Source organism: Lactuca virosa, chromosome 8 (assembly GCF_052849685.1).
Source record: "Lactuca virosa cultivar CGN04683 chromosome 8, Lactuca_virosa_CGN04683_v6, whole genome shotgun sequence".
NCBI classification, from domain to species: Eukaryota; Viridiplantae; Streptophyta; class Magnoliopsida; order Asterales; family Asteraceae; genus Lactuca; species Lactuca virosa.
Genome location: NC_136433.1, coordinates 108111780 through 108138173, shown reverse-complemented (window position 1 = coordinate 108138173; position 26394 = coordinate 108111780). Strand labels below are relative to the sequence as shown.

Here is a 26394-nt window from a genome sequence, read left to right as displayed (position 1 = left end):
TTAGCCCTCTCTCTCTCTCTCTAAGCTCTCTGGTTCGCTAGGGTTTCTCCAGGGTATGAGTGGCCGCAAATGAAGGCCAAAAGTCCCTTAAATAGGGCACAAGCCCAAAGATTTAGGGTTTTTGTCCACAGCGCGGACTCGTCGAGTCGACTCGCCGACTCGTCGAGTCCATTCATTAATCCTAGTCAGTAGTCGCGATCCTACTCGACGAGTCTAGGCGTCAACTCGTCGAGTCCCTCTCCTTGACTCAAAAATAAATACTCAATTTATGATACCTAGAAATCTGGATGTTACAATTCTCCCCCACTAGAATCAGACTTCGCCGTCGAAGTCTCACTCTGCAAACAACTCTGGATGCTGCTCCCGCATCTCCGTCTTCGGCTCCCAAGTCAGCTCGGACCCTCTCCGATGTTGCCACTGGACCTGAACCAGGGGCACCTCCTTGTTCCTCAGAACCTTGATCTTCCGATCCAAGATCGCGATCGGCCTCTCAATGTAATTCAAACTCGCGTCGACTTGAATATCCTCTAGCGGCACAACCGCCGTCTCATCGGCTATACACTTCCTCAACTGGGATACATGGAAGGTATCATGGATCTGACTCAACTCCTCGGGTAGCTCCAGACGGTATGCTACCTTACCCACCCTCGCGGTCACCCTGAACGGACCAATGTATCGGGGCCCCAACTTGCCCCTTTTCCTGAATCGGATCACTCTTTTCCAAGGAGATACCTTCAGGAGTACGAAATCTCCAACCTGGAACTCAAACTCGGATCGCCGCCTATCCGCATAACTTTTCTGACGGCTCTGGGCTGTCAGTAACCTCTGTCTGACCTGTTGTATTTGCTCAGTCGTCTTAAGCACTATCTCAATGCTACCCATCACTCGCTGCCCTACCTCTCCCCAACAGATGGGGGTCTGACGCCTCCTCCCATATAAAAGCTCAAAGGGAGGCATACCAATACTCGAATGGTGGCTGTTGTTGTAAGAAAACTCAATCAAAGGTAGGTGTGTGTCCCAACTTCCACCGAAGTCCATAACACATGCTCGAAGCATGTCCTCGAGCGTCTGTATCGTCCGCTCACTCTGCCCGTCCGTCTGTGGGTGATAAGCAGTACTGAAGTGCAATCTCGTACCCAACTTCTCATGAAACTTCTTCCAGAACCTGGAAGTAAAACGTACATCTCGGTCTGACACAATCAAGATCGACACTCCATGGCGCGACACCACCTCTCTCACATATATTTCTGCCAGCCTCTCCGCAAAAGAGCTCTCACTGATAGCAAGGAAGTGAGCGCTCTTCGTCAGCCAATCCACAATCACCCAAATTGCATCAACACCCCTCGCGGTCCTCGGCAATTTGGTGATAAAATCCATAGAAATCTGTTCCCACTTCCACTGGGGAACCTCTAGTGGCTGCAACTTGCCATGCGGACGCTGGTGCTCGGCCTTAACCCGACGACAGGTCAAGCACCTCTCTACTACCCATGCAACATCCCTCTTCATACAGGGCCACCAGTAGTCTCTCTTCAGGTCCAAATACATCTTAGTGGCCCCGGGATGGATCGAGAATCTCGATCTATGCGCCTCCTCCATCAGAGTGCTACGTTCCCCGCCCGTATAAGGCACCCATATCCGACCTCGAAAGGTCCTCAGCCCTCGGCTATCCGTCACAAACTCGGATACCTGCCCAACCACCCGCTCTCTCTTGAGGTTCTATGGTCTCACAGCCTCTGCCTGGGCATCTCGGATGATATCTAATACCGGAGTCATCACCGTCATCCTCATGCATATATCTCGAATCGGGGCAATCTCCGCCCTGCGGCTCAGAGCATCGGCTACCACGTTAGCCTTGCCTGGGTGGTACATGATCTCACAGTCATAATCCTTTACCACATCCAACCATCTCCTCTGACGCATGTTCAGGTTGGGCTGATCCATCAGATACTTCAAACTCTTGTGGTCCGTGTATACAGTACACCGAACCCCATACAGATAATGGCCCCATATCTTGAGGGCGAACACTACTGCCCCCAACTCCAAATCGTGGGTGGGATACCTCGTCTCATGAGGTTTCAGCTGCCTCGATGCGTATGCTATCACGTGCCCCCTCTGCATGAGCACTGCACCCAACCCCGATATAGACGCATCACAATACACCACAAAATCCTCCATTCCCTCCGGAAGGGCTAACACCGGGGCTTCGCATAGTCTCCGGCGAAGGGTCTCAAACGAGGTCTGATGCTCTGGACCCCAAGAAAAAGCAACGCCCTTCCGGGTCAATCTGGTGAGGGGAACGACAATCTTGGAGAAATCCCGGATAAATCTCCGATAGTAGCCGGCCAACCCCAGAAAACTCCTGATCTCGGTGGGGGATATCGGCACCTCCCAACTCATCACAGCCTCAATCTTGGCCGGATCGACCAATATCCCATTCTGATTAACGAGATGTCCCAAGAATTGGACCTCTCGTAACCAGAAATCACACTTGGAGAATTTGGCATAAAGCCTCTCCGATCTCAATACTCCGAGGATCTCCCTCAGGTGCTCCTCATGCTGCTCTCTGGTCCTCGAATACACTAGAATGTCGTCGATGAACACAATCACCGATCGATCCAACATCGGTCTGCATACTCGATTCATGAGGTCCATGAACGTCGTCGGTGCATTGGTGAGCCCAAAAGGCATCACCACGAACTCGTAATGCCCATAACGAGTCCTGAACGCCGTCTTCTGGATATCCTCGTCACGCACCCTCATCTGGTGATATCCAGACCTCAAATCTATCTTGGAAAACCAAGACCCACCCTGCAACTGATCGAACAGATCGTCGATCCTCGGCAATGGATAACGGTTCTTGACCGTTAACTTGTTCAACTCCCGGTAATCAATGCACATCCGGTGTGAACCATCCTTTTTCTTGACAAAAAGGATCGGCGCTCCCCATGACGAGCTACTCGGTCGGATGAATCCCTTCCCCAACAGCTCCTGAAGCTGTGAGGATAACTCCTGCATCTCCGGTGGCGGAAGGCAATAGGGTGCCTTGGCAATAGGTGCTGCCCCCGGAACCAAATCGATGCGGAACTCCACCTGCCTCTCGGGAGGCACACCCGGCAACTCCTCGGGGAAAACATCCGGAAACTCTCGCACTATTGGTACCTCACCGATAGAACTCGGCCTCTCTGCGGCAACTCGTGTATCCATCACATAGGCTACAAACCCTCTATAGCCCTGCTGTAGACTCTGTCTCGCTCTGGCAGCCGAACAAAATGATGACCCAGACCGGGTACCCTAGCCATACACCGTAAGTACTCCCCCACTAGGGTCTCGCATGGTCACCAACTGCCACTCGCAGTCTATAACAGCTCCAAATCGGCTCAACCAGTCCATACCCACGATGACACAGACATCACCCATCGCAATCGGAACCAGATCTATCGGGAACTCAACACCGAAAATCTCGAGTACACATCCTCGAATCACATCAGTAGCATAAACCGCTCGCTCGTCAGCTATAGAAACTCGTAGAGGTCGACTCAACGCCTCTCGTCGGGTACTGAGGTGCTGGCTAAACGCTAATGACACGAAAGATCGGCTCGCACCCGAGTCAAATAACACCAAAGCACGTACATAACTTACAAGAAAAGTACCTATGCATACCACAGTATAAGCATAATATCTCAACTCAGTATAAATAAATAAAAGAATACATACCAGCCACGACATCGGGTGTTGCGCGGACCTCCCCCGCTGTCAACTGAAAGGCTCTCTCGCAAGCCTTCGGCGCCTCGACCTTCGTTGGCCGGGCCTCGGTAGCTCTAGCAGCAGGTGCAGATCCCTGAAGTAGCTGTGGGCACTCGGCCTTCCGATGGCCTGTCTGGTTGCAGTGAAAGCAAACCGAAAATCCCTTGGGGCAATCCCTCGCGATATGCCCCTCCTTTCCACACTTGTAGCACACACCTGCTCTGCACGTCCCATCATGAGTCTTGCCGCACTTCCCGCAAGTGCGGCCCTTCTGGCCTCCAGACCTCGAATCAGCGGGCTTTGCCTGCTTGGCTGCCGGTTGAGACTGAACCGGCCGCCTATCACTCCTCTGAGACTTGGCCTCCTCCCTGGCCTGAGTCTCCAGCTCAATCTCCCTCTTCCGAGCATTTGCCTGAAGCTCGACAAATGTCCGATACGTCGAGTTCGCCACGAACTCACGAATGTCCCTCCTCAGTATGCTCAGATATCGACTCATACGTGTCTGCTCGGTAGACACGTGCTCAGGGCAAAACAACGCCCTCTCATGAAACATCCGTGTAATCACAGTCACGGACTCCGTCCCCTGCTTGAGGGACAAGAACTCCTGCGCCAACCATTCCCTCTTCACCGGGGGAACATACTTATCTCAGAACATGGTGGTGAACCTCTCCCAGGTCACCACTATAATCTCTGCAGGAGTGAAGTCTGCCGTAACAAACTTCCACCAGTCCTTCGCTCCCAAGCGAAGCTGGTTCAGCGCGAACCGTACTCTCAGATGATCCGGACAAGAACAGGTGTAGAAGCATCCCTCAATGTCAGAGATCCACCTCATCGCGGCTATCAGATCCTGAGTCCCATCAAACTCTGGTGGCTTCGTGTTGCTGAACTCTCGGTACAACAACGAGTCACCCCCCTGTGGCCTGGCAGCGGCGACGGCTGCGGTGGCTGCAGCAACAGCAGCCTCGGTAAGAGAAGCATACCGCTCGTCAAACGTCTCAATCAAAGTGATCTTGATAGACCCAAACATCTCAGGAATCTTAGCTCGTATGGCTGCGACCACCTCCTCGTGAATCAACCTACGAATCTCCTCATCACTGGTACCACTGTTACCACTGCCTCCTGGGTTGTGGCGCGTCCCAACCATGATGTCTCTGAAATACAACACAAAAAAATCAAAGACTCGCTCGAGTATACTCGCACTCGATACTCAACCCTACTTGTTCTTTAGTACCCCAAGGATTCTTACTTGGACTGCTCACCGATCTGGTGTTTCCAGTAGTACGGGCCCTATACTACCTTCCACAACACATCGGTATTCACCCCAAGTCCTCATCCTAGGATCCCAGATCACAAGTACTCTATATCTTACTAAACTCAGGCTACCCTCCAGTAGACCACTCATAAGCTCCTCGCTGCTACCTACTCACTCTCGAAGTATCTCATAGTAGCAGTAACTCCTAGGCTAAGGCATCACAAATCAGGCCCACTCTAGTCCTAACTATGAATACCTAGCCTACTCTAGCATGCATAGCATATAACATAATATCTCATAACACATAATGTAAGGGTATTTTGGGAAATCACCGTTCGGGCGCTGGCTGATCGTACACACTGCTCCGTTCTGCGTTTCTCAAAAATCTTTTTCTCTTTTTAGAAAAATTGTTTCTTGTATGCAAAATTTTCTTAAATCCTCAGTTTGAGTTCAGATACGCCCGAAGGTGCATCCGAATCCATCAAACCAAGGCTCTGATACCAACTTGTAACGACGTAAATTTTAAAACAATTTTTCATTTTTCAACATAATAAAACTCATATAATATTCTCAAAATCTCATGTATCAAATGTCATCATAATAAAACATATCCCAGAATCTCAAAACATAATCCTCTGCCAGTGTGTACAAATCATGCCAGCGCCTTCCCGCGATCCTCGCTGGTACCTGAAACACATATCACATAACACGGTAAGCATAAATGCTTAGTGAGTTCCCCAAAATACCACATACAACACATAAGCCACTCGAGGCTATAACTCGGTATGACCCTCCGGTCAATGTGTCTCGGCGGGACCCTCCAGTCCCGTAGCTCGTTGGACCCTCCAGTCCGGTCTAGCTCGTTGGACCCTCTGGTCCGGTCTAAATCGTTGGACCCTCTGGTCCGGTCTAAAAATCGTAGGACCCTCCGGTCAGGTCTATATAACACATAGCATACATATATCACAATGCACATAAACTCAACATACACATAACACATAAGACCCTCCGGTCTGCACATAGTTACCACTCTAGGTAATGTATAGTGAGAAGACTCACCTCGGGTAATCTCGGAAAGTCTCGAACTCGAATATCTGATCTAGCCTCCGCCTAATCACATAAAGTAATTATCTCTAATTAATACGGCTCTCAAAGGCTAGACTAGTCCCTCCCTATATTCTCTCAGAAGGGGAAAAGACCATTTTACCCCTCTAATGGTCCAATGTCCAAATGTTGACCAAACCCTAAAAGTCAACCCCGGTCAACGGCCCAACTTTGACCAGACTCATCGAGTGCACTTGGGTGACTCGGCGAGTCCATGCGTGTCCTCTGAATCCTCCTAAGGCCTCACTCGACTCGTCGAGTTAACCTTTCTCTCGACGGGTTACCACTGATCACGAATCGTGGTACAACACGATCCGACTCGTCGAGTCTGCTCATGGACTCGACGAGTTTCTTCCATGAGAATGCTCAAACGACCTTCTGAGGTCAGATCTGTTTCTCTAACCTATAGATCTGACCTTCTAATACCCAAAAGTCACGTAAAGGTCTGAACTTTATGTTCATGCATCGCACATATAACTCTATTTGATGAAATAGTTCTAAAAATGGAGTCCTAGGCTCAATACTCTCATGTAACATCATAAAGCTTGGTTGTTGGGACACTCTGGACCTCTCAAGGTCCAGATCTGAAGTCTATTCCTCAATGGGACTTCACATGCTCCATAATCCAACTAAAGAAGGGTAAAGAAACCCTAGATTCCATAAATCTACTATATACACGAAAATAGGCATGGATCCATACCTCAAACAGAAGCCCTTGAAGAAATAGAAGAAGTTCTGAGCCCCATCTAAGCAGCCTAACTTGAATCTTCCTTCCTTCCTTGCAAGAATGCACTATGGTGGTGAAATTAGCTCTCTGTCTAAGCTCTCTGGTTCGCTAGGGTTTCTCCAGGGTATGAGTGGCCACAAATGAAGGCCATAAGGACCCTTAAATAGGGCACATACCCAAAGATTTAGGGTTTCTGTCCACAGCGCGGACTTGTCGAGTCGACTCACCGACTCGTCGAGTCGACTCACCGACTCGTCGAGTCCATTAATTAATCCTAGTCAGCAGTCGCGATCCTACTCGACGAGTCTAGGCGTCAACTCGTCGAGTCCCTCTCCTTGACTCAAAAATAAATACTCAATTTATGATACCTAGAAATCCGGATGTTACAACACGACTTTCGTTTAGATTGCTACGTCTAAAAAGTAGTTTATCAAAAATTCGCTTTTTACGATACACGACGATGTGCCGATTTTGTTGCAAAACTTCAACGGGTCATAATTTATTCGTTATAGGTCGGATTTCAACGTTCTTTATATGTACATAATCCTTGTGACATATAATAAACTTTGGTTTATTCTAAATAATATTGTATCAAAAAGTTATTTTTCACGCTTATTGTCTCTAAATTGACTAGTCCGAATCTGCGGGCCTTACAGGTTTTTTCGTCGTCTGGAACCGTTTTACCTTCGAATCTGATCAAAATTCTAAAACCCAAAATGATTAAAATTCTAAATTCATCTGAGTTTAAACCAAAAAGGCAAATAGATGAATAATTCAACATTTCATAAAACCCAAAATGTATTCAAATGATCAAAATTCTAACCCAAAAACGAAAAGTACAAAACAAAGTCATCAAAAACAAAACCCAAAAACCAAATAGTATGTAAACATAATATGAAATCAATAGTACTCAAATCACCTAACTACTTAAACAAAATCATGAAAATCGTATATTATTTTTCTTGCTTTGGAATTAACAATTTTGGCTTGCCTTTTCCAAAAGTACGATACGATCTGCCATTGATGTCGATGGTCGTTTGGTTGAGGACATTGTTGTCGAATTATCAACATCGTAAACATCCTCCAGTGTGCGTTTTAATTCTTCATGCCTATATATTTTTTTAAAGGATGTCCGCTTAGTTATTAGACTTCTTGCAGTACTTTTATCAAGATTCAAAGCGGGTGTGACGTTATCACCAGTAAACGAAACCGTATCCTAAATGTAGAAATAAATTCATATGTCAATCTAAATGTTAATAATATTTTAAAGTATTTAAAATATTAGATTTAGTTATATTATATTTAAAACCTTCAAATATAATGTGTCTTGAGATCCGAATTCTGCCGATAAAACGTTAAACAAATCAGATTCTGGCGCCTATATTTGTAGTATATAGAAATATGTTAGTTGATAAATTGAAATATAAAAATGAAATTTATTAAGTGTATTGTTTGTAGTATTCTTCGTAAAATAATGTTACTTGTTCGATGTAAAAAATCCAACAATGATTGTATTATCAGCAGTGAACTTTGAGATTGCATAACCATCAACTTTGTTCTTCAAATTATCATGTGAAATTTGAATTTTGAAAACCAACTTTTTATCAAAAAGTACATTTAAAGCATATGGATAAATCTCCATATTACCCTCCTAAAAAAATGAACGGTTATAAAAAATAAGTAGACAAAAAGTAAAAATTAGTTTTATGTAAATGAAGTTAATATCGATAAACTCATTAAACTTTTGAAGAAACTATTGTGTGGTTTTTTTGAGAATTATCGTTGCGTCACGATCAAATAACATACGCGACACTAAACCGGTAAAGTCTTGTACTCCAATGATGATTTTGAAACCAAAACCATTGATATAAACAAATTCAGTAATCTAAAATTAGAAAATTTAATCGAAAATTATAATAATATGTATAAAAGAATTATTAAAAATCTTTAAACAACAGATATATCTTTGTTGATGCAAGTTGAATTGTAACAATAAAAAACTTGTTTATCTTGCTTTTGGTCCTCATGCATTAAAATGACTTTTATGACTTTCTATTGACATTTAGTACAAACCAAATGGTACCATTCCACATCAATACACACATGAAAGAGCAATTCAATTAACGCAAAATCCTGAATTTTGCATGATAATAAAGGCTAAAGTGGAAGAGTAATTCAGTTAACACAAAATCCTGAATTTTTAAAATTTCATTACTCGAAATTTTCTAAGATCAAAGATCTATGGAAGAAATTCAATTTAAACACACAATTAACAATTCTTGTATATGAGATTATATTTAAAAAATGAATGACAATAAATTTTATTTTAAAATTAGGATGCTTTTAGGGTTGTAAACGAACTGAACGTTCAGCGAATTGTTCGTGAACCGTTCGGCGGAAAGTTCGTTTATGTTCGTTTATTTAATAAATGAACGAACAAGAACACAAATTTTCGTTCGTTTAGTTAAACGAACGACATGAACAATTGTCTCATTCGTTCGGTTATGTTTGTGAACATTCGTTTATGTTGTTCGTTTACGTTCGTTTATGTTCGTTTATATAGTTTCATTTTATGTTCATATATGCTTAATTGTGTTTGATTACATTACTATATTGTATGTTCATTATGTTCATATAGGTTCAATTATGTTTGTTTATATTTGTTCATTTATGTTCGTTTAGGATGTTCACGAACATAAACGAACGAACATGAACAATGTAATTTGTTAAACGAATGAACATGAACAAGAAAACTCGTTTGTTTATCCGTTCGTGTTCGTTTATTTGTTCGACTAACTTAGACGAACGGACATGAACAAATCCTCGTTCGTGTTCGTTTACAACCCTAGATGCTTTTATTTGAATTAAATACATTACATTTCAAAAATGTAATTGATTGGAAGATATTAAAGATTATTAAAATTAAATGCAGTGAAGGGTGATGTCAACAAAATATCTAAAGGTGGAAAAGATAGCGATGAATTACAATCAGTGACTCTAATTGTTTAAGATGATGTTATAAGGTTTCTGTTTTAGTATATATTAGAGATTTATCGAATTATTGGCTTTCTGGAAAATCAATAACTATAAAAAATATTTGACAATCTTAAAAACACATTCAAAAATAGTTTTTCAATACACTTCAAAAATGAGATTTCCAAAAACACCTCCAACATGACTTTTCAAAATTGTCATTGTTTTCTTGTTTTGTTTTGTTTTTTTTTTGTTTTTTTGTTTTTTTTTAACTATAACAACTTAAAAAAAGATTTTAAGTCAAACACTTTTTAACTTATCGACTTTTTAACTTTTCCACCTCAAAAGTCATTCCAAACATTTAAAAAAAACTCCTTTTAACTAATGTTTTAAAAACCAATTTTTAGTTGAACCAGTTTAATGGTCGATTTCTAGTTTGACCGTTTAACCCAACTTCCATAATTTAAAAAAAAAATTAACATACATACATATATAAAAGCAATATTTTTCTTAAATCTTACACCGGTATGTGTTTAATTGGTCCTTCAATTTGTGTACGCTCCGGTTAACCTATCGATCGAGCTGTTCAATTTGTTTTGGAAACTGACTGTTTTCATAGGCTAAGTGAAATCCAGTTATTCAAGTTCAATAAAATGATTCAAACGAGTTTTTATTGGTTATATCATGCTGATTCAACCCGATTTTTAATGAAACCGTCTGGTTTGATCCGATATAGAAATTGACATAAAATCGGTTGTTGAACCGCTATTGTCCCTGGTCTCCGATCCAACCAGTTCAACTAGGGCTGTCAAATCGGGCTGTCGTGTCGTGTTTTTGTCTGACACGACACGACAAGATTTTGTGTAACACGAACATGACACGACACGATGTTGTGTTTTTTCACTAATACGAAAACGAACCAATTAAAACACGACAACACGAAACGACAAGACAAAGATAACATTACATTACCATTAGTTTATTTAATTCACACTTAATCGTATAGAACACGACAAACACATGCTCAATCGTATCAATTTTGTATCTATTTGTGAACACGAACAGGACGCGACACGACATCGTGCTTTTTAAACTTGATATGAACACGACACGAATACGAATTCAAATTTTGATTTCGTTCCGATTTCGTGTCGTATCATAAATTAAACCCCAAAGTAACCAACCGATTCAACTTAGCTTTTAAAACATTGATTTTAACACGGTGATAAATCAATAAACCACTTTTGAAAGTTCAAAAAAAAAAAGAAAAAAAAATTCCAAACAAAACTCGAAGTGGGCTTGGGTCTAATAATCTCTCGAAGTCTAACCGGTTTCGGTTAACGGCGGTCGGCGGGTTGTATAAAACCCTAAATTCCCAAAACCCTCCTCACCGCACCCTGTTATTCTCTTTCTTCAGATCACTCTTTCGGTCTTTCTTTCAAAGCAAAAATGGTTCGAAGCTTGAAAAACCCAAAGAAAGCTAAGCGGAAGAGCAAGGTATTAATTTCCCATCGTTCTAAATATTTAGTTGTTGCGTTATGTTTTGTCTTTCATTTGTCAGATAGTTCATGTATTTGATTTTTGATGGAAAGAAAAGGCTATTCGACTCCGTTTGTCGTTAATAAAAATGAGTTTTGAATATGTGATTCTGTAATCAGGGTTCAAAGAAAGCAGATGAGTCATCCTCATCAAACGCAATACCTTCAATGCCAGCGAAGGTGTGGCAACCAGGTGTTGATGCTTTAGAGGAAGGCGAAGAGCTTCAATGTGATCCTTCAGCTTATAATTCTCTTCATGCCTTCCACATTGGCTGGCCCTGCTTAAGGTATCCTACAAAACCAACTTTATTAATTCTCTTCATGTTCTTAATTGTTCTTCTCTTCTCACTTTTTTTGTTAAATATTTGATCTCTGTACATTGTGTTGTAGCTTTGACGTGGTGCGTGATTCACTGGGATTAGTCCGGACAGAATTTCCACACACTATTTATTGCGTCACTGGAACTCAGGTAAGCTTAATTCTGTTAGCACTTAACATTCTTGGTTAGCTTCATTACGTGTAGGAGAAGATGATGGAATCTTTATTCTCATAGGCAAACAATGCTCCAAATTCAATTGGAATATTTAAAATATCAAACATTTCTGGGAAAAGACGTGAACTAGTACCAACAAAAACATCCAATGCTGACACCGATATGGACAGTGATAGTAGTGACAGTGATGAAGATGAAATGGAGAACGAAGGACCAAAAGCTCCAGTCTTTCAGGTAACACATAGCCATTGATTTTTCAAACTTTCATCACTACAATATTCTTTTAATCTTCATACATTTCTATCTTCAGGTGCGCAAAGTGTTCCATGAAGGTTGTGTGAATAGAATTCGTGCAATGACACAAAAACCCCATATATGTGCTACTTGGGGAGATACCGGTCATGTGCAGGTATAATAGTAACAGTAATAGTAATAGTAGCGGTATCAGTAACAGTAATAGTTTCTTGATGTTGTTGATGTAGATATGGGATTTTAGCTCTCATTTAAATGCTTTAGCAGAAGCTGAAACAAATGTTAGTAAGGATGCTTCCACAGTATCTACTCAAACTCCTTTAGTAAAGTTTACGGGTCACAAGGATGAAGGCTATGCAATTGATTGGAGTCCTCTTGTTCCTGGAAGACTTGTTTCAGGTATGAAGTATGAAGTGAGAAGTAGATGTTATTTATGTGATATAAAAAGATCATATGCTCTAATATGGATTCTGTTTGATGCCTTGTTTAATAAATTTATCTTTTGAAAGGTGACTGCAAGAATTGCATCCACTTATGGGAGCCAGCATCTGACTCAACGTGGAATGTTGATAGTAAACCATTTGCTGGACACACTGGTAGCGTTGAAGATTTGCAGGTAATTACCTTTTTACCCATTATTTAAGGGTAATTACGTAAAAAAAAATGTGTTTTTTTATAAAACTTTTCTTGATGCAGTGGAGCCCAACAGAACCATATGTGTTTGCCTCGAGTTCTGTGGATAAAACAATAGCAATATGGGATACCCGTTTAGGGAAATCACCAGCAACTTCTTTTAAAGCACATAACACAGATGTCAATGTTATTTCATGGAACAGGTTTTTTTTTTTTTTTTTTTTACCATTGTGTTTAATTTTATTTTTATGATTAGGGTTTTACTAATTTGTTGATTTTTAATTAGGTTGGCTAGTTGTATGTTGGCATCTGGTAGTGATGATGGGACATTTTCTATTCGTGATCTTAGATTGCTCAAGGTATGTTTTTTTTTTTTACAAAAAAAAGTTTTTTATTGTATAAAAACTATGGAAAATAACATTTTTTTTGTTTATTTTAGGAAGGGGATTCTGTAGTGGCACATTTTGAGTACCACAAACATCCGATTACATCCATTGAATGGAGTCCACATGAAGCTTCTACACTGGCAGTATCATCATCCGATAATCAACTCACGTAAGAGTTTTTCATTTAAAAAAAAATCATCTTTAACAACTTTTACAAAATCACCCCCTTATCTTTGGTCAAACTGTCAGAATATGGGACCTCTCTTTAGAACGAGATGAAGAAGAGGAAGCAGAATTTAAAGCCAAAACACAAGAGGAAGTACATGCGCCTACAGATTTGCCTCCACAACTTCTTTTTGTTCATCAGGTTACTTGCAATTTTGAATGTTGATTTGTTGTTTGTGATGAGAAAATATTTTGACTTTTGTTGACTTTTTTGTTTTGGTGAACAGGGTCAGAAAGACTTGAAAGAACTTCATTGGCATACACAGATTCCAGGAATGTTGATTTCTACAGCTGCTGATGGTTTTAATATATTGATGCCTTCAAATATTGAAACTAATCTTCCTCCTGCTAATGCCAATGCTAATGCTTGAAAACGAAGAAGGTTTTCAGTTATGGAGAAAATTCAGGCAACTTTAAATGACCCAAAAGGGGTAAATTTTTGCATGGTTTACTGTTGGTGTTATATTTAAAGAGAGAATCACATGATACATTGTAGTTTGTATGAAGTGTTTTGGAATTTTGAGTTATGTGAAAATGGGGTTGAATGGTAATATTCTTATGCAAGCAGTCTTTTTTTGGTGATACTTGAGATTTTTGCTTACATTTTATAGCATTGCGCTTTCATTTTTTTTTTCTTTGTAAGGATATTATAATTTGACAAGCCTACCCAATATATAGCAGTGGAAAGTGGTTTGTATGTGGATGATATTGCTATAACTGGTAGACTTTTCAAGATATATGTTGTAATAGGAAGATATATAAAATGAATATTTTTTTTGACCACTTTAGGACGATTTAGTTCATGAGAAAATATGGGTTTACATTTGGATAAATCTTAGATGTATTTAAGAAGCCAAAAATGTACATTCATCAGTGCTATAAGTTTTCATGAGAAATTTAATCTGTTACGAAGGAAGGTGTCAAGTCAAAGTGTCAAACTGCAAACATAAAACAAAATTGAGGATATTAAACTTATTTCAAAGCACACGTCAAAGATCACAAGTTTGGAATGTGGAATCAACTCGTGTATTTGCATTTCGCAACTAATCATAGTTTAGATCATAAACTTCACATTGATTAATCTTAACTTCAAATTCGTAGTGTACTTGTGTATGTTCAAGCAATATGTCAAATATTTTGCATATTACAAGAATACAACTTGGAAAAAGGTTACGTGAGATTGATTTAAAAATGAGAAGCATTTGTTTTGATCAAAAAAATTATACAAGTAGAGAAGAATATAAGATGAATTTTAAGAAGAAGATACGTCTATAGGGAATTTGATTATGTGGAGAAATAAAATATGGATTTGAAAAAGAAAAACAGTATTAGAAAAAAAGAAAAACAACATATTCATTCATACATGTTATACACATGGATTTTTTTTTTAAGAAAGAAAATCAATGGAATGCATACATAATTTAGAACGACAAAGAAAGCCAATGATTTAGAGAGGGAGATTACCATTGATTTTATCTACATGTGAATTATCCACATAAACAAGTGATGTGACTTTAAAATTAAAAACCAATCATATTTCATAGGCTCAACAATCACATAATGGTTTCAGGTTAACTGGTTGCATTATTTAGACATATTTTAACAGATTGTTGGCTTGTTGCATATTTTATACAAAAAACAACATTGTTACATACATTGGGAAAAATATGAAACATTTTTGCATAATAAGTAATACAAGATAAAGTTTAGTGACCAAATGAACACAAATTCAATAGTTTAGTGCTTAATTTCGACATTTGGTGAAAAATTAGATCTGCATCAATGTTCGGAAGTGTCTTGCATTTTGAACACCCAATTGACATCAAAGTCTGACTTTTGACTAATCACACTTCCAAAATTAACATTTATGATTCATCCAAGGTTGTCAAGATCGGGATCCTACATAGGATCGTTTTTGGGTTTGCAAGATCGGTATCGGGATCCTAAGATCCTACAAAATGAAACATACTTTTAATTTATAATTTGAATACATGAAAAATATTTTAAACATTCAATTTTTTGTTCAAAAGTTATAAAAACTTTAAAATATTAGTAATAAGTCACAACATAAAATGATAAACGATAACTTGGTAAACGGGTAAAAGACATAAAATGGTAAAATGATTTCATTTGCAAAAAAAAAAAAAAAAAAAAAAAATCAAGGAAAGGTAGGATCGGATCGGATCCCGATCCTACGATCCTACCTGCGATCCTACCCCAAATACGATCCGTTTACGATCCGGATCGTTTTTCATACCTAGGATCGTAGGATCGTAAGATCCTACGATCAAGATCGAGATTTTGACAACCATGGATTCATCATTACTCACGTCCTAGAAAAGCTACACAAAGTAATTCATTCTTCACACTCCACTTTAATTATACATCTATGCTATTAAAGTCCACATATGTTGTTTAATTATATCAATGTTATATATACATGTTAAAAAATTATGACCCTTTACGATCAATGTAACATGCAATGTATGAAAAAAAAAATCTAAATCATGATAAACAAAGAACAAAAAAAAAATGGTGAAGGTTGAATTAAGTAGTAAACTATTTTATTTGTGGTATTTAGTAACTAGTTACTAAACTAAATTGTAAAATGTTAGTAAACTTATTGTTTTTTATTCAAAGTGGGTTTTATGAGAGGTGATAACATGATTCAATAACCACTTTGAATCAAAAATAAAAATTCCAATGACCTTCTGGTGCTTAATTTGAAAAGATCAAATCTCAACTCTCAATTTTATGCGTAATAGTTTAATGCATAGTTTCGACATAACCATTAATTAAATTGAAACGATCGAATCAACTCACAGTGACCCGACTAGGGCTGAACGTTAATCGGTTTAAACTTGAAAAAAAAAATCTTGAACTGACAGTTTTGGGTAAACTAAGTATGATTCTGTTTTCGACCATTTATTACTATTATTTTTTTAAAGGGCTACTAATAGTTAGTGAATGTTTGAGATTCATTTTTAATCAACTTTTTGATTTTTAATTTTTTGAAAAAGTTAAAAATTACTAAAAGTTATTTGGTAAATTGAAAAGTTCTTTTCAAATCAACATTTAGCTATTAAGAAAAAATTAGCTGGACAAAAGATAGAAATTCCTATCTTTTTGTGACTTTTGGCTTTTATCATTTAAAAACCTTAAAAAGCAAACCAAACACATTTTAAAAATATTCTTTTAGAAAAAGTTTTTTTACAAAAAATCTGTTTATAAAAAAGACTTCAAGTTTAAAAAGTAATCTCAAATGCACCCTTAGTATTAAACATTTAAACCACCCATTCCTGAACCCTTATTTGAGAATTGACTATTAGAGTTAATTATATTATTCGTTCCCAATTTCCGTTCTCTATTTCCAAATCGACGAACTGGAAGCGGCTTCCCCTTTTGTTCCCTACTCCTTTGGCTGGATTCGGTCGTCGACACTTCTTAATCCACATCGGCGCCTCACACAACCACCAAACCAATGTTTGTTTTTCAATTATTGTTTTTTTTACAAATTAAAACCTTACAGGTCCTTACTTCTTTCATTCTTTGTACATAAACTCTGTAATTGTTAGCCTTGTTGTTGTTTTGCTGATGTTTTTTGTACATATTAACGTGTTTGAGAATTGACACCCGAAGTCATAAATAAAAATTAGTCTTACTTACCTGTTTAAGACTAAAGACCTGGAGTAAGAAGTTTAGATGGACGAGAGATTTTTGGGTAGGAGTAACAAATCACAGTGTGATATTACAATTTTTCTCTTTCTGTTATTTGTCTTTCTGGCGGCTAAATCGAAACCGATTAACCCGCTAACCCGAAAACCGACGTTAATACGGTTATTAGATGGTTTGGATGATAACCCGAAAAACCGCCCGATGATGACCCTTAGACCCGACCCGAACATCTAAAACCTATTATTGCTATTTGCAGGAATCAACTGTTGAGCGGCTTTTCTATTGGGGAATCAAACAGCCTCGCTTCTACGCTTTCCTCCTCAGTGATTTGAGCGCAAGCGTTGTCAAAAGCAGAAAATTGCACCAATTTCAATTTCACGAAGGTTAGTTTCTTTTCTTTCTTTGTGATTTTCTACGATGCAGAGTAAAACTAGGTTTAATTGTTGGATGCTGAGTTGAAACCGAACTCTTAAACCCCTTCAGGGTTTTTCATCTGCAGATTTTCTTCAAGATACTCGAAGATGCAATTGACTCTTGAATTCGGGTAATTCCATCAGCCCTCTTTCGTACACAATATTCATAAAATTTTATACTACATACTTAGTACAGTATTTCGTTGATCATGTTATGTTTGTGATCGTTCTGGAGTATAAACCTTTGATACCTGATTTGAAACTTGAAATATTCCATAGTTTCATACACTTGATAGTTGATAGTTAGAATAACTTTGACACTTGAAATCACTTAATTGCATCTTTGAGTTTGCACAAACCAAACCAAAACACTGGACCTTTATCTGTAAACCAGAACTCAACCATTCAGCTTGATGAACATCTCTGTATTTTAATATTTTTGTTCTTAAATCCAGTGGAGGACTAGAACTTCTTTGTGACTCCGTGAAGATCCATAGCGTTGATGTTGACCTACCAGCTGAAGAAAAGAAGGTCCAAAACAATAAACTTTTCAAATACAATTACACAAATCTTCACATTTATGATTGTATTAGATCTATAATCGTTCTTACTTGTGTTTCTTAGTTAACCATGAAGCACTTGCTTGCTTGGGTTCGCTCCAATTTAATCAAGGAAAGACCTGAAATGTTTATGAAGGGAGACACTGTGTAAGTTCAAACAATTTTTTTTTTGGGTCCAAAAATTGAACATTTTTACAATTTGATTATTTCTTGTGTGCAGGCGACCTGGAGTTCTTGTTCTTGTGAATGACTGTGATTGGGAATTGAGTGGCCAACTTGATACAACCTTGGAAAATAAGGATGTTGTAGTGTTCATCTCTACTTTGCATGGGGGATAGTTGAAATGTTTCAATATGTTTATTTTTTGCGACAATGAATGTTATAAAGTATTTATCAATGTAGTAAACTGAGTTTTGATTAAAATCAAAGTTGTAACCTTCACTTGTTATGATGTCGCTGTGTTTAAGAAGTTGTAAACTGAGTTTTGATTGTTTATGCTAATGAACAATGGTTATGAAGATCTTACTACAAAGTGTATTTTTGGCAACCTACTTTTGATAAAAACTGGGTTTTATGGTTGAATGTGACTTTTCGAAGTACAATTATTACTATTGTTTTGCTTATGATATTCATAACAAAATTGATTGTAGAAGTATTAAAGTACAATTACATATATAGCTTTATTACTATTTTAAATGCAAAACTGAAAAACTGATTAACCAGAATTTAGAAAAAAGAAAAAAAATACAAACTGATTAACTAAAATTTAGAAAAAAGGAAAAAATACTTAGAAAAAAGAAAAAAAAATACAAACTGGTTAACCAAAATTTAGAAAAAAGAAAAAAAATACAAACTGATTAACCAAAATTTAGAAAAAAGGAAAAAATACAAACTGATTAACCAAAATTTAGGAAAAAGAAAAAAAATACAAACTGATTAACCAAAATTTAGGAAAAAGAAAAAAAATACAAACTGATTAACCAAAATTTAGGAAAAAGAAAAAAAATACAAACTGATTAACCAAAATTTAGAAAAAAGAAAAAAAATACAAACTGATTAACCAAAATTTAGGAAAAAGAAAAAAAAATACAAACTGATTAACCAAAATTTAGGAAAAAAAAAAAAAATACAAACTGATTAACCAAAATTTAGGAAAAAGAACAAAAAATGGAATGTTGACAGTGGGATTTGAACCCACGCCCTTTCGGACCAGAACCTTAATCTGGCGCCTTAGACCAACTCGGCCATATCAACTTTGGTGATATTCTCTTCATTCTTTCAATTATATATAATTTTATTATTATTTTGTTTTTTTTCTTCTTATTTTGGTGTTTCAGTTGGATGAACATATTTTATAAATGCTAAAATCTTGGTTATGTTGTATAATCCTTAGGAAAATTGTAGTCAAATTTGTGAATATGTCCAAATAAAAACTAATCAAAGTACTTTCTTTTTCATTTTATTATTTGAATGATTGTATGTTTATACCAAAGATGATTCACAAAGTTGGTGACAATTTATTATCCACATTCCTGTAGTTTCAAGGGAGTGAAGATGATTTGGCCACGTAAAGATGTATAATCCACTATACAATCGATTGGAGCAACCTTCCTACATGATTTCCAAAAGTTGAATTCAACCAAGAAAAATCCCAATTTGTATTCTGATTTCCTAGTTTGACCATACTTAAATATATAACATAAATAGCTGAAATGGCTAATCGTTTTCCAATCATTCTACACAACAGGCTCCCCATTTTGGCGGGTGTTCATATCAATGCTTCAGTTTCTAGTTTTAGTATCAATAGTTGCGGTCAATTTTCTAAAACACTGAAGAGGAGTAAGAATTTAAGCAGCTACAGAGTGCCTCGGCGACTGGTGTTCGGGATTGGAGTTTCATTTTGGGCTCAGTTCATGAGCATGGCTGGCAATTCTGGCACCAATTCCATCATCGCATCAGCCAGGACAAAAGGTGCTGTTGAAAAGGTTCGCTTTGGGTTTTAGGGTTTGTCTTCTCATTTGGGGTTTTCGGTGATTTGATGAATACACCGTGAATTAAGATAAGGTTGGAGTGATTTGATAAATAATCATATGTAATTTGCTTCCTTGTTCATAATTACAGATACTGGAGAACGTAGAATGGCCCGAACAATTTCCTTTCAAGGAAGAAGATTTCCAGCGTTTCGACGAGTACGACCTGTAAAACTAATCATGATTGCATTTCATTACCTAACAATATTGTTGAGCTCCTCGAAACATTTCATTACACTCAACCCGACTTTGTTTGGAACTCCTAAGAACTTAATCGTTTCAATTTGAATTAGGCGTTTGGTGTTTTTGCAGATCATCGGATTTAATTTTCTATGAAGCTCCACGTTTTGTAACCCACATCGATGATCCAGCCATTGCAGCTCTTACCAAGTATTACAAAGAAGCTTTTCCACCAAGTAACACTCCAGGGGTAGCTCTTCTTGACATGTGTAGTAGTTGGGTGAGTCATTTTCCTGCAGGCTATAAGCAAGAACGAATTGCAGGTATGGGTCTTAATGAAGACGAGCTCAAAGCCAATAAAGTAAGAATCAAAATTATACATATTTTTTTTGCATTTTTTAAAATTCTTTTCCTTATCATCTCCCATTGTAGGTTCTCACTGAATATGTGGTGCAAGATCTAAACACGAACCCTAAGCTTCCATTTGAAGATAATTCCTTTGATGTTATCACAAACGTGGTGCGTATCAATCACAATTAATTTGGGCAACTAACTTTGACATAGGATTTGACTAATTTGTCTTGGATTAATGTAGGTTAGTGTTGATTATTTGACAAAACCGATTGAAGTGTTCAAGGAGATGAGTCGGGTCCTTAAGCCAGGTGGCAAGGCTATAATGAGGTGATACAATGATACTGGTGTTTGGATTTTAATGAATGAATTCTTTAGGACAAGAAAGTCAATGATATGAGTATATGACTTACAGAAGATTATGAATCTTGGAAATGAACAGTTTTTCAAATCGGTGTTTTTGGACAAAGGCGATATCGATATGGACATCAACTGGTGATGCGGATCATGTTATGATAGTTGGAGCATATTTTCACTATGCGGGAGGATTTGAACCACCCCAGGTGAGTACTATGAGCACTAGATGTAATTTTTACAAAAAAAACGTAATTTTGACTTTGAAAGTTAAACAAACCAAAATTTGACTTTAGATTCGATAAGAAATTCGTTATAACAATCCCTGCAGGCTGTAGATATATCTCCGAATCCTGGGCGTTCTGACCCGATGTACATTGTCCACTCCAGAAAGTTGGCAACAGCATGAAAAGTGAAAACTAGGTTGGTATGGATATCTATGATGTCGAAATAAATAAGAAATTTTATCGTTCAAAATTTTGTTAGGATATGGTGTAGAATTCAGAAATAACTAAAAATCCATGATAATATAGCATCTGTATGTACTTGTTTAGTGAGAGAATGAGTGTGTGTAATACTATCATAATTACTCAAGTTAAAAAGAAAGCAATCCTCGTATTGTATTAATGTATTATTTGTTAAGAGAGACGGGTGTGGGCAACGGGGGTTCCCGTTATTAGTGACATGGCACCTAATAAAGGCGCCATAACGGGAGGAACACCGCCCCCTAGCCGTTATTAGGTGTTATAGTATAACGCGTTATGGCCACAACGGGAGGTAACGTACGTGATTTCTTGTGTTTTTTGCTTCAACGACTATAATTTTGACCGTTTGAAACAAACGGTAACATAAAAAAAAAAATCAAGTTTTATATATACTATCACATAACCTATATTATTTTTACCTACAAAACACATACTTCTCTAGATATTTCTTTCAATATTTCAAAACTAAAATATAGATCAATTTGATCCGGCCCATCCGTACCACGATGATAACGACGAAGACGATTTGTTTGTGAGTATGATGTACCGGTATTATACAGACAACCTACTACAGCCAGATCCTACTCCACTACTCACACGACGTGCGGCGTTAAATAGAGATCGTGAGGAAGGGCATAGACGGCTAGTTAACGATTACTTTGTGGAAAATTGTGTCTACCAGCCAAGCGATTTCAAAAGAAGATTTCGTTTGTGAAAAAATGTCTTTGAAATGATAGCCAACGCTATGGAAGCAAGGTATCGTTTGATTCAACTTTTATAATTTACAAAATGTCACTTTCAGATAAAATAAATACAATTTTTACATGTTTAATATTTATTTAGGTATCGTTTGTTTCAACTTTTATAATTTATAAAATGTCACTTTTAGATAAAATAAATACAATTTTTACATGTTTAATATTTATTTAGGTATGAATTTTTCCAAATGAGATATGATGCTAGAGGCAAACGAGGCTTCACAAGGTTGCAAAAATGTGTTGCTGCAATTAAACTTATGGCAATGGGGGAGTCGCCCGATTCTGTCGACGATTATATGAGAATGTCTGAGAGGACCGCACGAGACAATTTGTATTTATTGGCAAGAGGTGTTGTCGAAACCTTCGGTGACCAATACTTGCGCAAACCTTCGTTGCATGATATGCAACAACGATATGCGGCGCATGAAGAAAGACATGGTTTTCCGGGTATGCTTGGGAGCATTGACTGCACACACTGGAAATGGAGAATTGCCCCGTTGCGTGGAAAGGCCAGTATTCGAGCGGTCATCATGGAGCGCCTTCGTTGGTATTACAGGCTGTTGCTTCACAAGATTTATGGATTTGACATGCTTTTTTTTGGGGTTGCGGGTTCTAACAACGACGTCAACGTTCTCGATCAATCACCAATATTTGACGATCTTTTGTCAGGAAAAGCCCGGATGCTCCTTTCACAGTGAATGGAAATGAATATAAGTTTGGGTATTACCTTACAGACGGAATATATCCACAATATTCCACGTTTGTGAATGCGTTTTGACACCCAATAGATACAAGGGACAAATATTTCAAGAGACGACAAGAAGGAGCACGTAAGGACGTTGAACGTGCTTTTGGGGTTTTGAAATCAAAATGACACATAGTTGAACATGCGGCGAGACCTTATGAGTTAGATACTCTACGATATATCATGTATGCATGTATCATAATGCATAACATGGTTGTCGAAGATAAAGGACACAATATTGCAACGTATTCGCCTACGGAGCCAAGACATGTGCAATTTCAACCAGGGACATTAGAATATTTACATAGAGTGGTTGATATTCAAGATCAGCGAAAACACAAGCAACTCCGTGAAGACTTGGCGGATTACATCTATGTTGGTCACGAAGATGAACATGAATAGTTTTAGGCCAAAAAATGTAGGTTTTATCATCTTCTTTTTTTTTTTTTTTTTTTTTTTTTTTTTTTTTGATTTTTAGGTTTTTAAATGTTTTTGTGTTTTGTTGTAATTTTTTTAATGTTGTTTTTAATTTAAGTTTTATTAAAATTTTATTTTTACTTTTCAAATATAAATAAATAAAAAAAACAAATTCGAAATATAGAAAAAACAACATAAAAAAAAAATTAAAAAAAAAATAGAAAATAATTGGTGTTATCACATGTTATTAGATGTTGTCCATTTCCACCTTGGGTGTTATAACACCCATGTATGAGTAGGATGCTGACATGACACCTTTTGGGTGTGGTAACATGTAATAACATGTTGCACACACCTAGTAGTCTAATTGATGTTAGACAAGAATAAGCTGGATTATAAGTCCATAGAATGTCATGCCACACCCACCATATTATTGTAGTGTCACGTCATCACCAAATCATTTTCCTTCTTACTCCACAAAACTGGTGGGTGTCATATCACATTTTATTTTAATATTATTTTTTTTAAGTGAATAAAATATAATTTAATAAAATATAATTATATAAAATCAATAAAAAGAAAATATTTGATTAATTAAAAAAAATACAAACTACATTAAAAACATAAATAAAAAACGTACTCAAAACATTGGAAAAAAAATGAGCTAGTCACATCATTAAAATCTTCGCCCGAATCTCCTTCAAACATTTCCGACTCGTCATTATTGGTAGCGTTGAACAACTCGTCTTCATCAAAATCGTCGCCATGTACACCTGCGTACCAATACTAACTCCTACATTTGGTAAAATTCTCATTTTACATTGTAGTGACAAATCGCTTTCCACTCATCTTCTATAATCATATTATGTAATATAATACATGCATACAACTTCTACTTTCCCTCCAAATCGTTTTCCCCTCATCTAAGCATTTGATTGCTGTAAGCAGTGCAATTCACGACTGTTTTCATCAATTAAGTAATTATTTAACCTTTGAAAATAATTATTACAACTTCTACTTTCCCTCTAAATCTGACAAGGCAGGAAAGCTGCTTGCTGAAGTGTTGATCAAGGGATTTCAAGGCAACATGTTAGGTTACTCAATTACAAAAATTAAATATGGAATAAAAGGTTAAAAAATTGTAAATATTGGTGGTTATAAATTTCAGGCATCTGAAAGCTAATAGGTTTCTCACTTGGAGCACATACAATCTTCAAATGTCTTCAATATCTTAGCAGAAACTAGACACATAAATTCCTAATTCCATGGAATTAGGTTTGGTGTAGCGGATTCTGATAGCTTGACAAATATTATCATTTTGCTAAAACCGGATTTTGATGATTTTTTTTAATTTAATTGTCATCTTGTTTGGTGGTTCTAGCAAGTTGATGATTTTATATGTCAAGTGGCTTATTCATAAGGCTTTGTTTATATGCTGATTTTATAGTTCTTTTTAGGGTTTAATATAAGATATAGCAATGTACTTCTATTGATTTGTTTGTTTTAGCATTTTACTTTCATATCTTCCTATTACATGTTTATAGCATTGCTATTTGAATAGTTTATCGAATTATAGCAATGCTGTCAAAATACAATGTAATTTGAACTTCAAATGGATAGATTTTCAAAGTAGAGTGCCATAATAAGAAAAAAAACTTAAAGAAGAATGCTATAATTGTGTAAATTTGTCAACATAATGAAAGTAAACTTATTCGAACATGCCCTAATGGCGCGGGGTTGTTTTTCCTAGTTAATATTATTTAACAAATGTGAATAAATAAGTATGGAAGTATTGTATAGTATTGTGAGAACGATTCTAAAGAGAATAACAACTTTGATACCTTGAATTAATCTGGAATGTCAAATTGAAAAAATAAAAAAACAAATCTAAACAAATTCATTAATTACTTTCCAAAACATAGCAAAAAATAAATAAATAAATAAATAAAAATCAATCTAGCACATAAATCGTAGATGGGCATAATGGGCTGTGATTTCATGAAAATATATAATAAAAAAACCACGAAATCTCACATGACATTTTGACATCTACAATTTTATCATGAGTATTTTTTTTTCAAACCTTAAATACCTTGGGTGTATCATCCTAATTTTTATATGGTCGAAAGCTATATTAGTTAAAAAATTCACGATATTTAATAATGGGGTAAATTACACGGATGGTCCCTGTGGTTTGGGGAAACTTGCACGCTTAGTCCCTGAGCAAAATTTTTAACTCGGACGATCCCTAATATTAAAATTTTTAACCCGCCTGGTCCTTGCTACATCTGAAATGATTGTATTGCCCTTATTTATTTATTTTTCTGATTTATTATATATAAAACAAATATAAAAATTAAAATTAAAAAAAAATCCTAAACCGCCTCATCTCTGCTTCTCCCCCTCTCCGATTAGAGCTCTCCCGCCACTATGCCACTGTCTGTTTCCTTCCTTCACATATGCAGATGAAATCAATTAGCCATGGTACAAATCTAGAAAAAAAAGACGCATAGAAAATCTAGAAAAAGCCCAAAGAAATCAATTCAAAACCCTAGAAATCCCCAAATAAAACACAAATCCCCCGCCACTATGCCACTATCAGTAATTCTTCTTCATCCCCTACCATAAATATGAAGAACGCCACGCACCACCATCACGGGGTCGACCGTGAACATAAGGAAGTAAGAAGAATCGATTTGTGAAATCCGTCTGGATATAAGGATATCGATTGAAGGTGGAGGTGGAGGACCGAGTGAAACAGAAACCATCCTAAAAAACATATGAATGCTTCGAATTGTTTGGCTTTAAAACGCATATGGCTTTTGATTTGGTTTCGAAAAACACAGGTGAATTTTGATTTGTTGCTGCTTTTGTCTTTAAATGTTTTGCTTCGTTTAATGTCCGGGTTTGATGTGGATTATGTTGGATTAATGTCTCACTCCATAACTATTTTGGTATGTACTTGACCTGATTGTGAGCATGGTCCTTTTGGGTTGCCTTCACATTGGTGACTAGACAGGATGACTGTTGAGGAGAGATGCTGGTTTATTGTTAAGAATAATAAATTGGGGTATAAATATGATTTGTTAATATATTATA

General features: G+C 37.1%; 4 protein-coding genes and 1 non-coding gene across 8 annotated transcripts; 4 read left to right on the top strand and 1 right to left on the bottom strand.

The window, feature by feature from the left end:
• The first annotated feature begins 11131 nt into the window (after positions 1–11131).
• LOC145134264 (protein HEAT STRESS TOLERANT DWD 1-like) lies at positions 11132–13911 on the top strand. The gene is made up of 12 exons (XM_079069138.1): positions 11132–11297; positions 11459–11625; positions 11729–11807; positions 11892–12065; positions 12142–12240; positions 12314–12482; positions 12593–12699; positions 12780–12919; positions 13003–13075; positions 13156–13271; positions 13352–13469; positions 13555–13911. The coding sequence occupies exons 1-12, from the start codon at positions 11250–11252 to the stop codon at positions 13696–13698; spliced, it is 1434 nt and encodes a 477-aa protein (XP_078925264.1). The 5' UTR covers positions 11132–11249; the 3' UTR covers positions 13699–13911.
• Positions 13912–17263: 3352 nt separating this feature from the next.
• LOC145133076 (ubiquitin-related modifier 1 homolog 1) lies at positions 17264–18522 on the top strand. 2 transcript variants are annotated; one of them, XM_079068016.1, is made up of 5 exons: positions 17264–17385; positions 17486–17546; positions 17871–17946; positions 18040–18122; positions 18196–18522. In XM_079068016.1, the coding sequence occupies exons 2-5, from the start codon at positions 17524–17526 to the stop codon at positions 18311–18313; spliced, it is 300 nt and encodes a 99-aa protein (XP_078924142.1). In that variant the 5' UTR covers positions 17264–17385; positions 17486–17523; the 3' UTR covers positions 18314–18522. The 2 variants fall into 2 exon arrangements, with proteins under 2 accessions (XP_078924142.1, XP_078924141.1); XM_079068015.1 differs by having other exon boundaries at positions 17277–17385; positions 17502–17546.
• Positions 18523–19148: 626 nt separating this feature from the next.
• Positions 19149–19229, bottom strand: TRNAL-AAG (transfer RNA leucine (anticodon AAG)). The gene has a single exon. It is a non-coding gene; the product is annotated as a tRNA-Leu (tRNA).
• A 167-nt stretch (positions 19230–19396) lies between these two features.
• LOC145132302 (S-adenosyl-L-methionine-dependent methyltransferases superfamily protein) lies at positions 19397–21517 on the top strand. 3 transcript variants are annotated; one of them, XM_079067048.1, is made up of 8 exons: positions 19411–19633; positions 19723–19960; positions 20097–20164; positions 20318–20546; positions 20618–20704; positions 20781–20866; positions 20979–21099; positions 21222–21517. In XM_079067048.1, the coding sequence occupies exons 2-8, from the start codon at positions 19889–19891 to the stop codon at positions 21297–21299; spliced, it is 741 nt and encodes a 246-aa protein (XP_078923174.1). In that variant the 5' UTR covers positions 19411–19633; positions 19723–19888; the 3' UTR covers positions 21300–21517. The 3 variants fall into 3 exon arrangements, with proteins under 3 accessions (XP_078923173.1, XP_078923172.1, XP_078923174.1); XM_079067046.1 differs by having other exon boundaries at positions 19405–19960; XM_079067047.1 differs by lacking the exon at positions 21222–21517 and having other exon boundaries at positions 19397–19960; positions 20952–21085.
• Positions 21518–21651: 134 nt separating this feature from the next.
• Positions 21652–22831, top strand: LOC145130705 (uncharacterized). The gene is made up of 4 exons (XM_079065483.1): positions 21652–21667; positions 21852–22048; positions 22219–22223; positions 22306–22831. Exons 1-4 carry the CDS (start codon positions 21652–21654, stop codon positions 22829–22831), a joined length of 744 nt encoding a protein of 247 aa, XP_078921609.1.
• The last annotated feature ends 3563 nt before the right edge of the window (positions 22832–26394 follow it).

Bases quoted from the DNA above. Each gene is read 5' to 3' on its own strand.
- LOC145134264 (XM_079069138.1), top strand. From the start codon at position 11,250: ATGGTTCGAAGCTTGAAAAACCCAAAGAAAGCTAAGCGGAAGAGCAAG. The intron at 11,626-11,728 runs GTATCCTACAAA...ATTGTGTTGTAG, and splicing joins ATTGGCTGGCCCTGCTTAAG to CTTTGACGTGGTGCGTGATT. The intron at 11,808-11,891 runs GTAAGCTTAATT...TTATTCTCATAG, and splicing joins ATTGCGTCACTGGAACTCAG to GCAAACAATGCTCCAAATTC.
- LOC145132302 (XM_079067046.1), top strand. From the start codon at position 19,688: ATGGCTAATCGTTTTCCAATCATTCTACACAACAGGCTCCCCATTTTG. The intron at 20,165-20,317 runs GTACGACCTGTA...GTGTTTTTGCAG, and splicing joins GATTTCCAGCGTTTCGACGA to ATCATCGGATTTAATTTTCT. The intron at 20,705-20,780 runs GTGCGTATCAAT...GGATTAATGTAG, and splicing joins TTGATGTTATCACAAACGTG to GTTAGTGTTGATTATTTGAC.
- LOC145133076 (XM_079068016.1), top strand. From the start codon at position 17,524: ATGCAATTGACTCTTGAATTCGG. The intron at 17,947-18,039 runs GTCCAAAACAAT...TGTGTTTCTTAG, and splicing joins TACCAGCTGAAGAAAAGAAG to TTAACCATGAAGCACTTGCT. The intron at 18,123-18,195 runs GTAAGTTCAAAC...TCTTGTGTGCAG, and splicing joins TTTATGAAGGGAGACACTGT to GCGACCTGGAGTTCTTGTTC.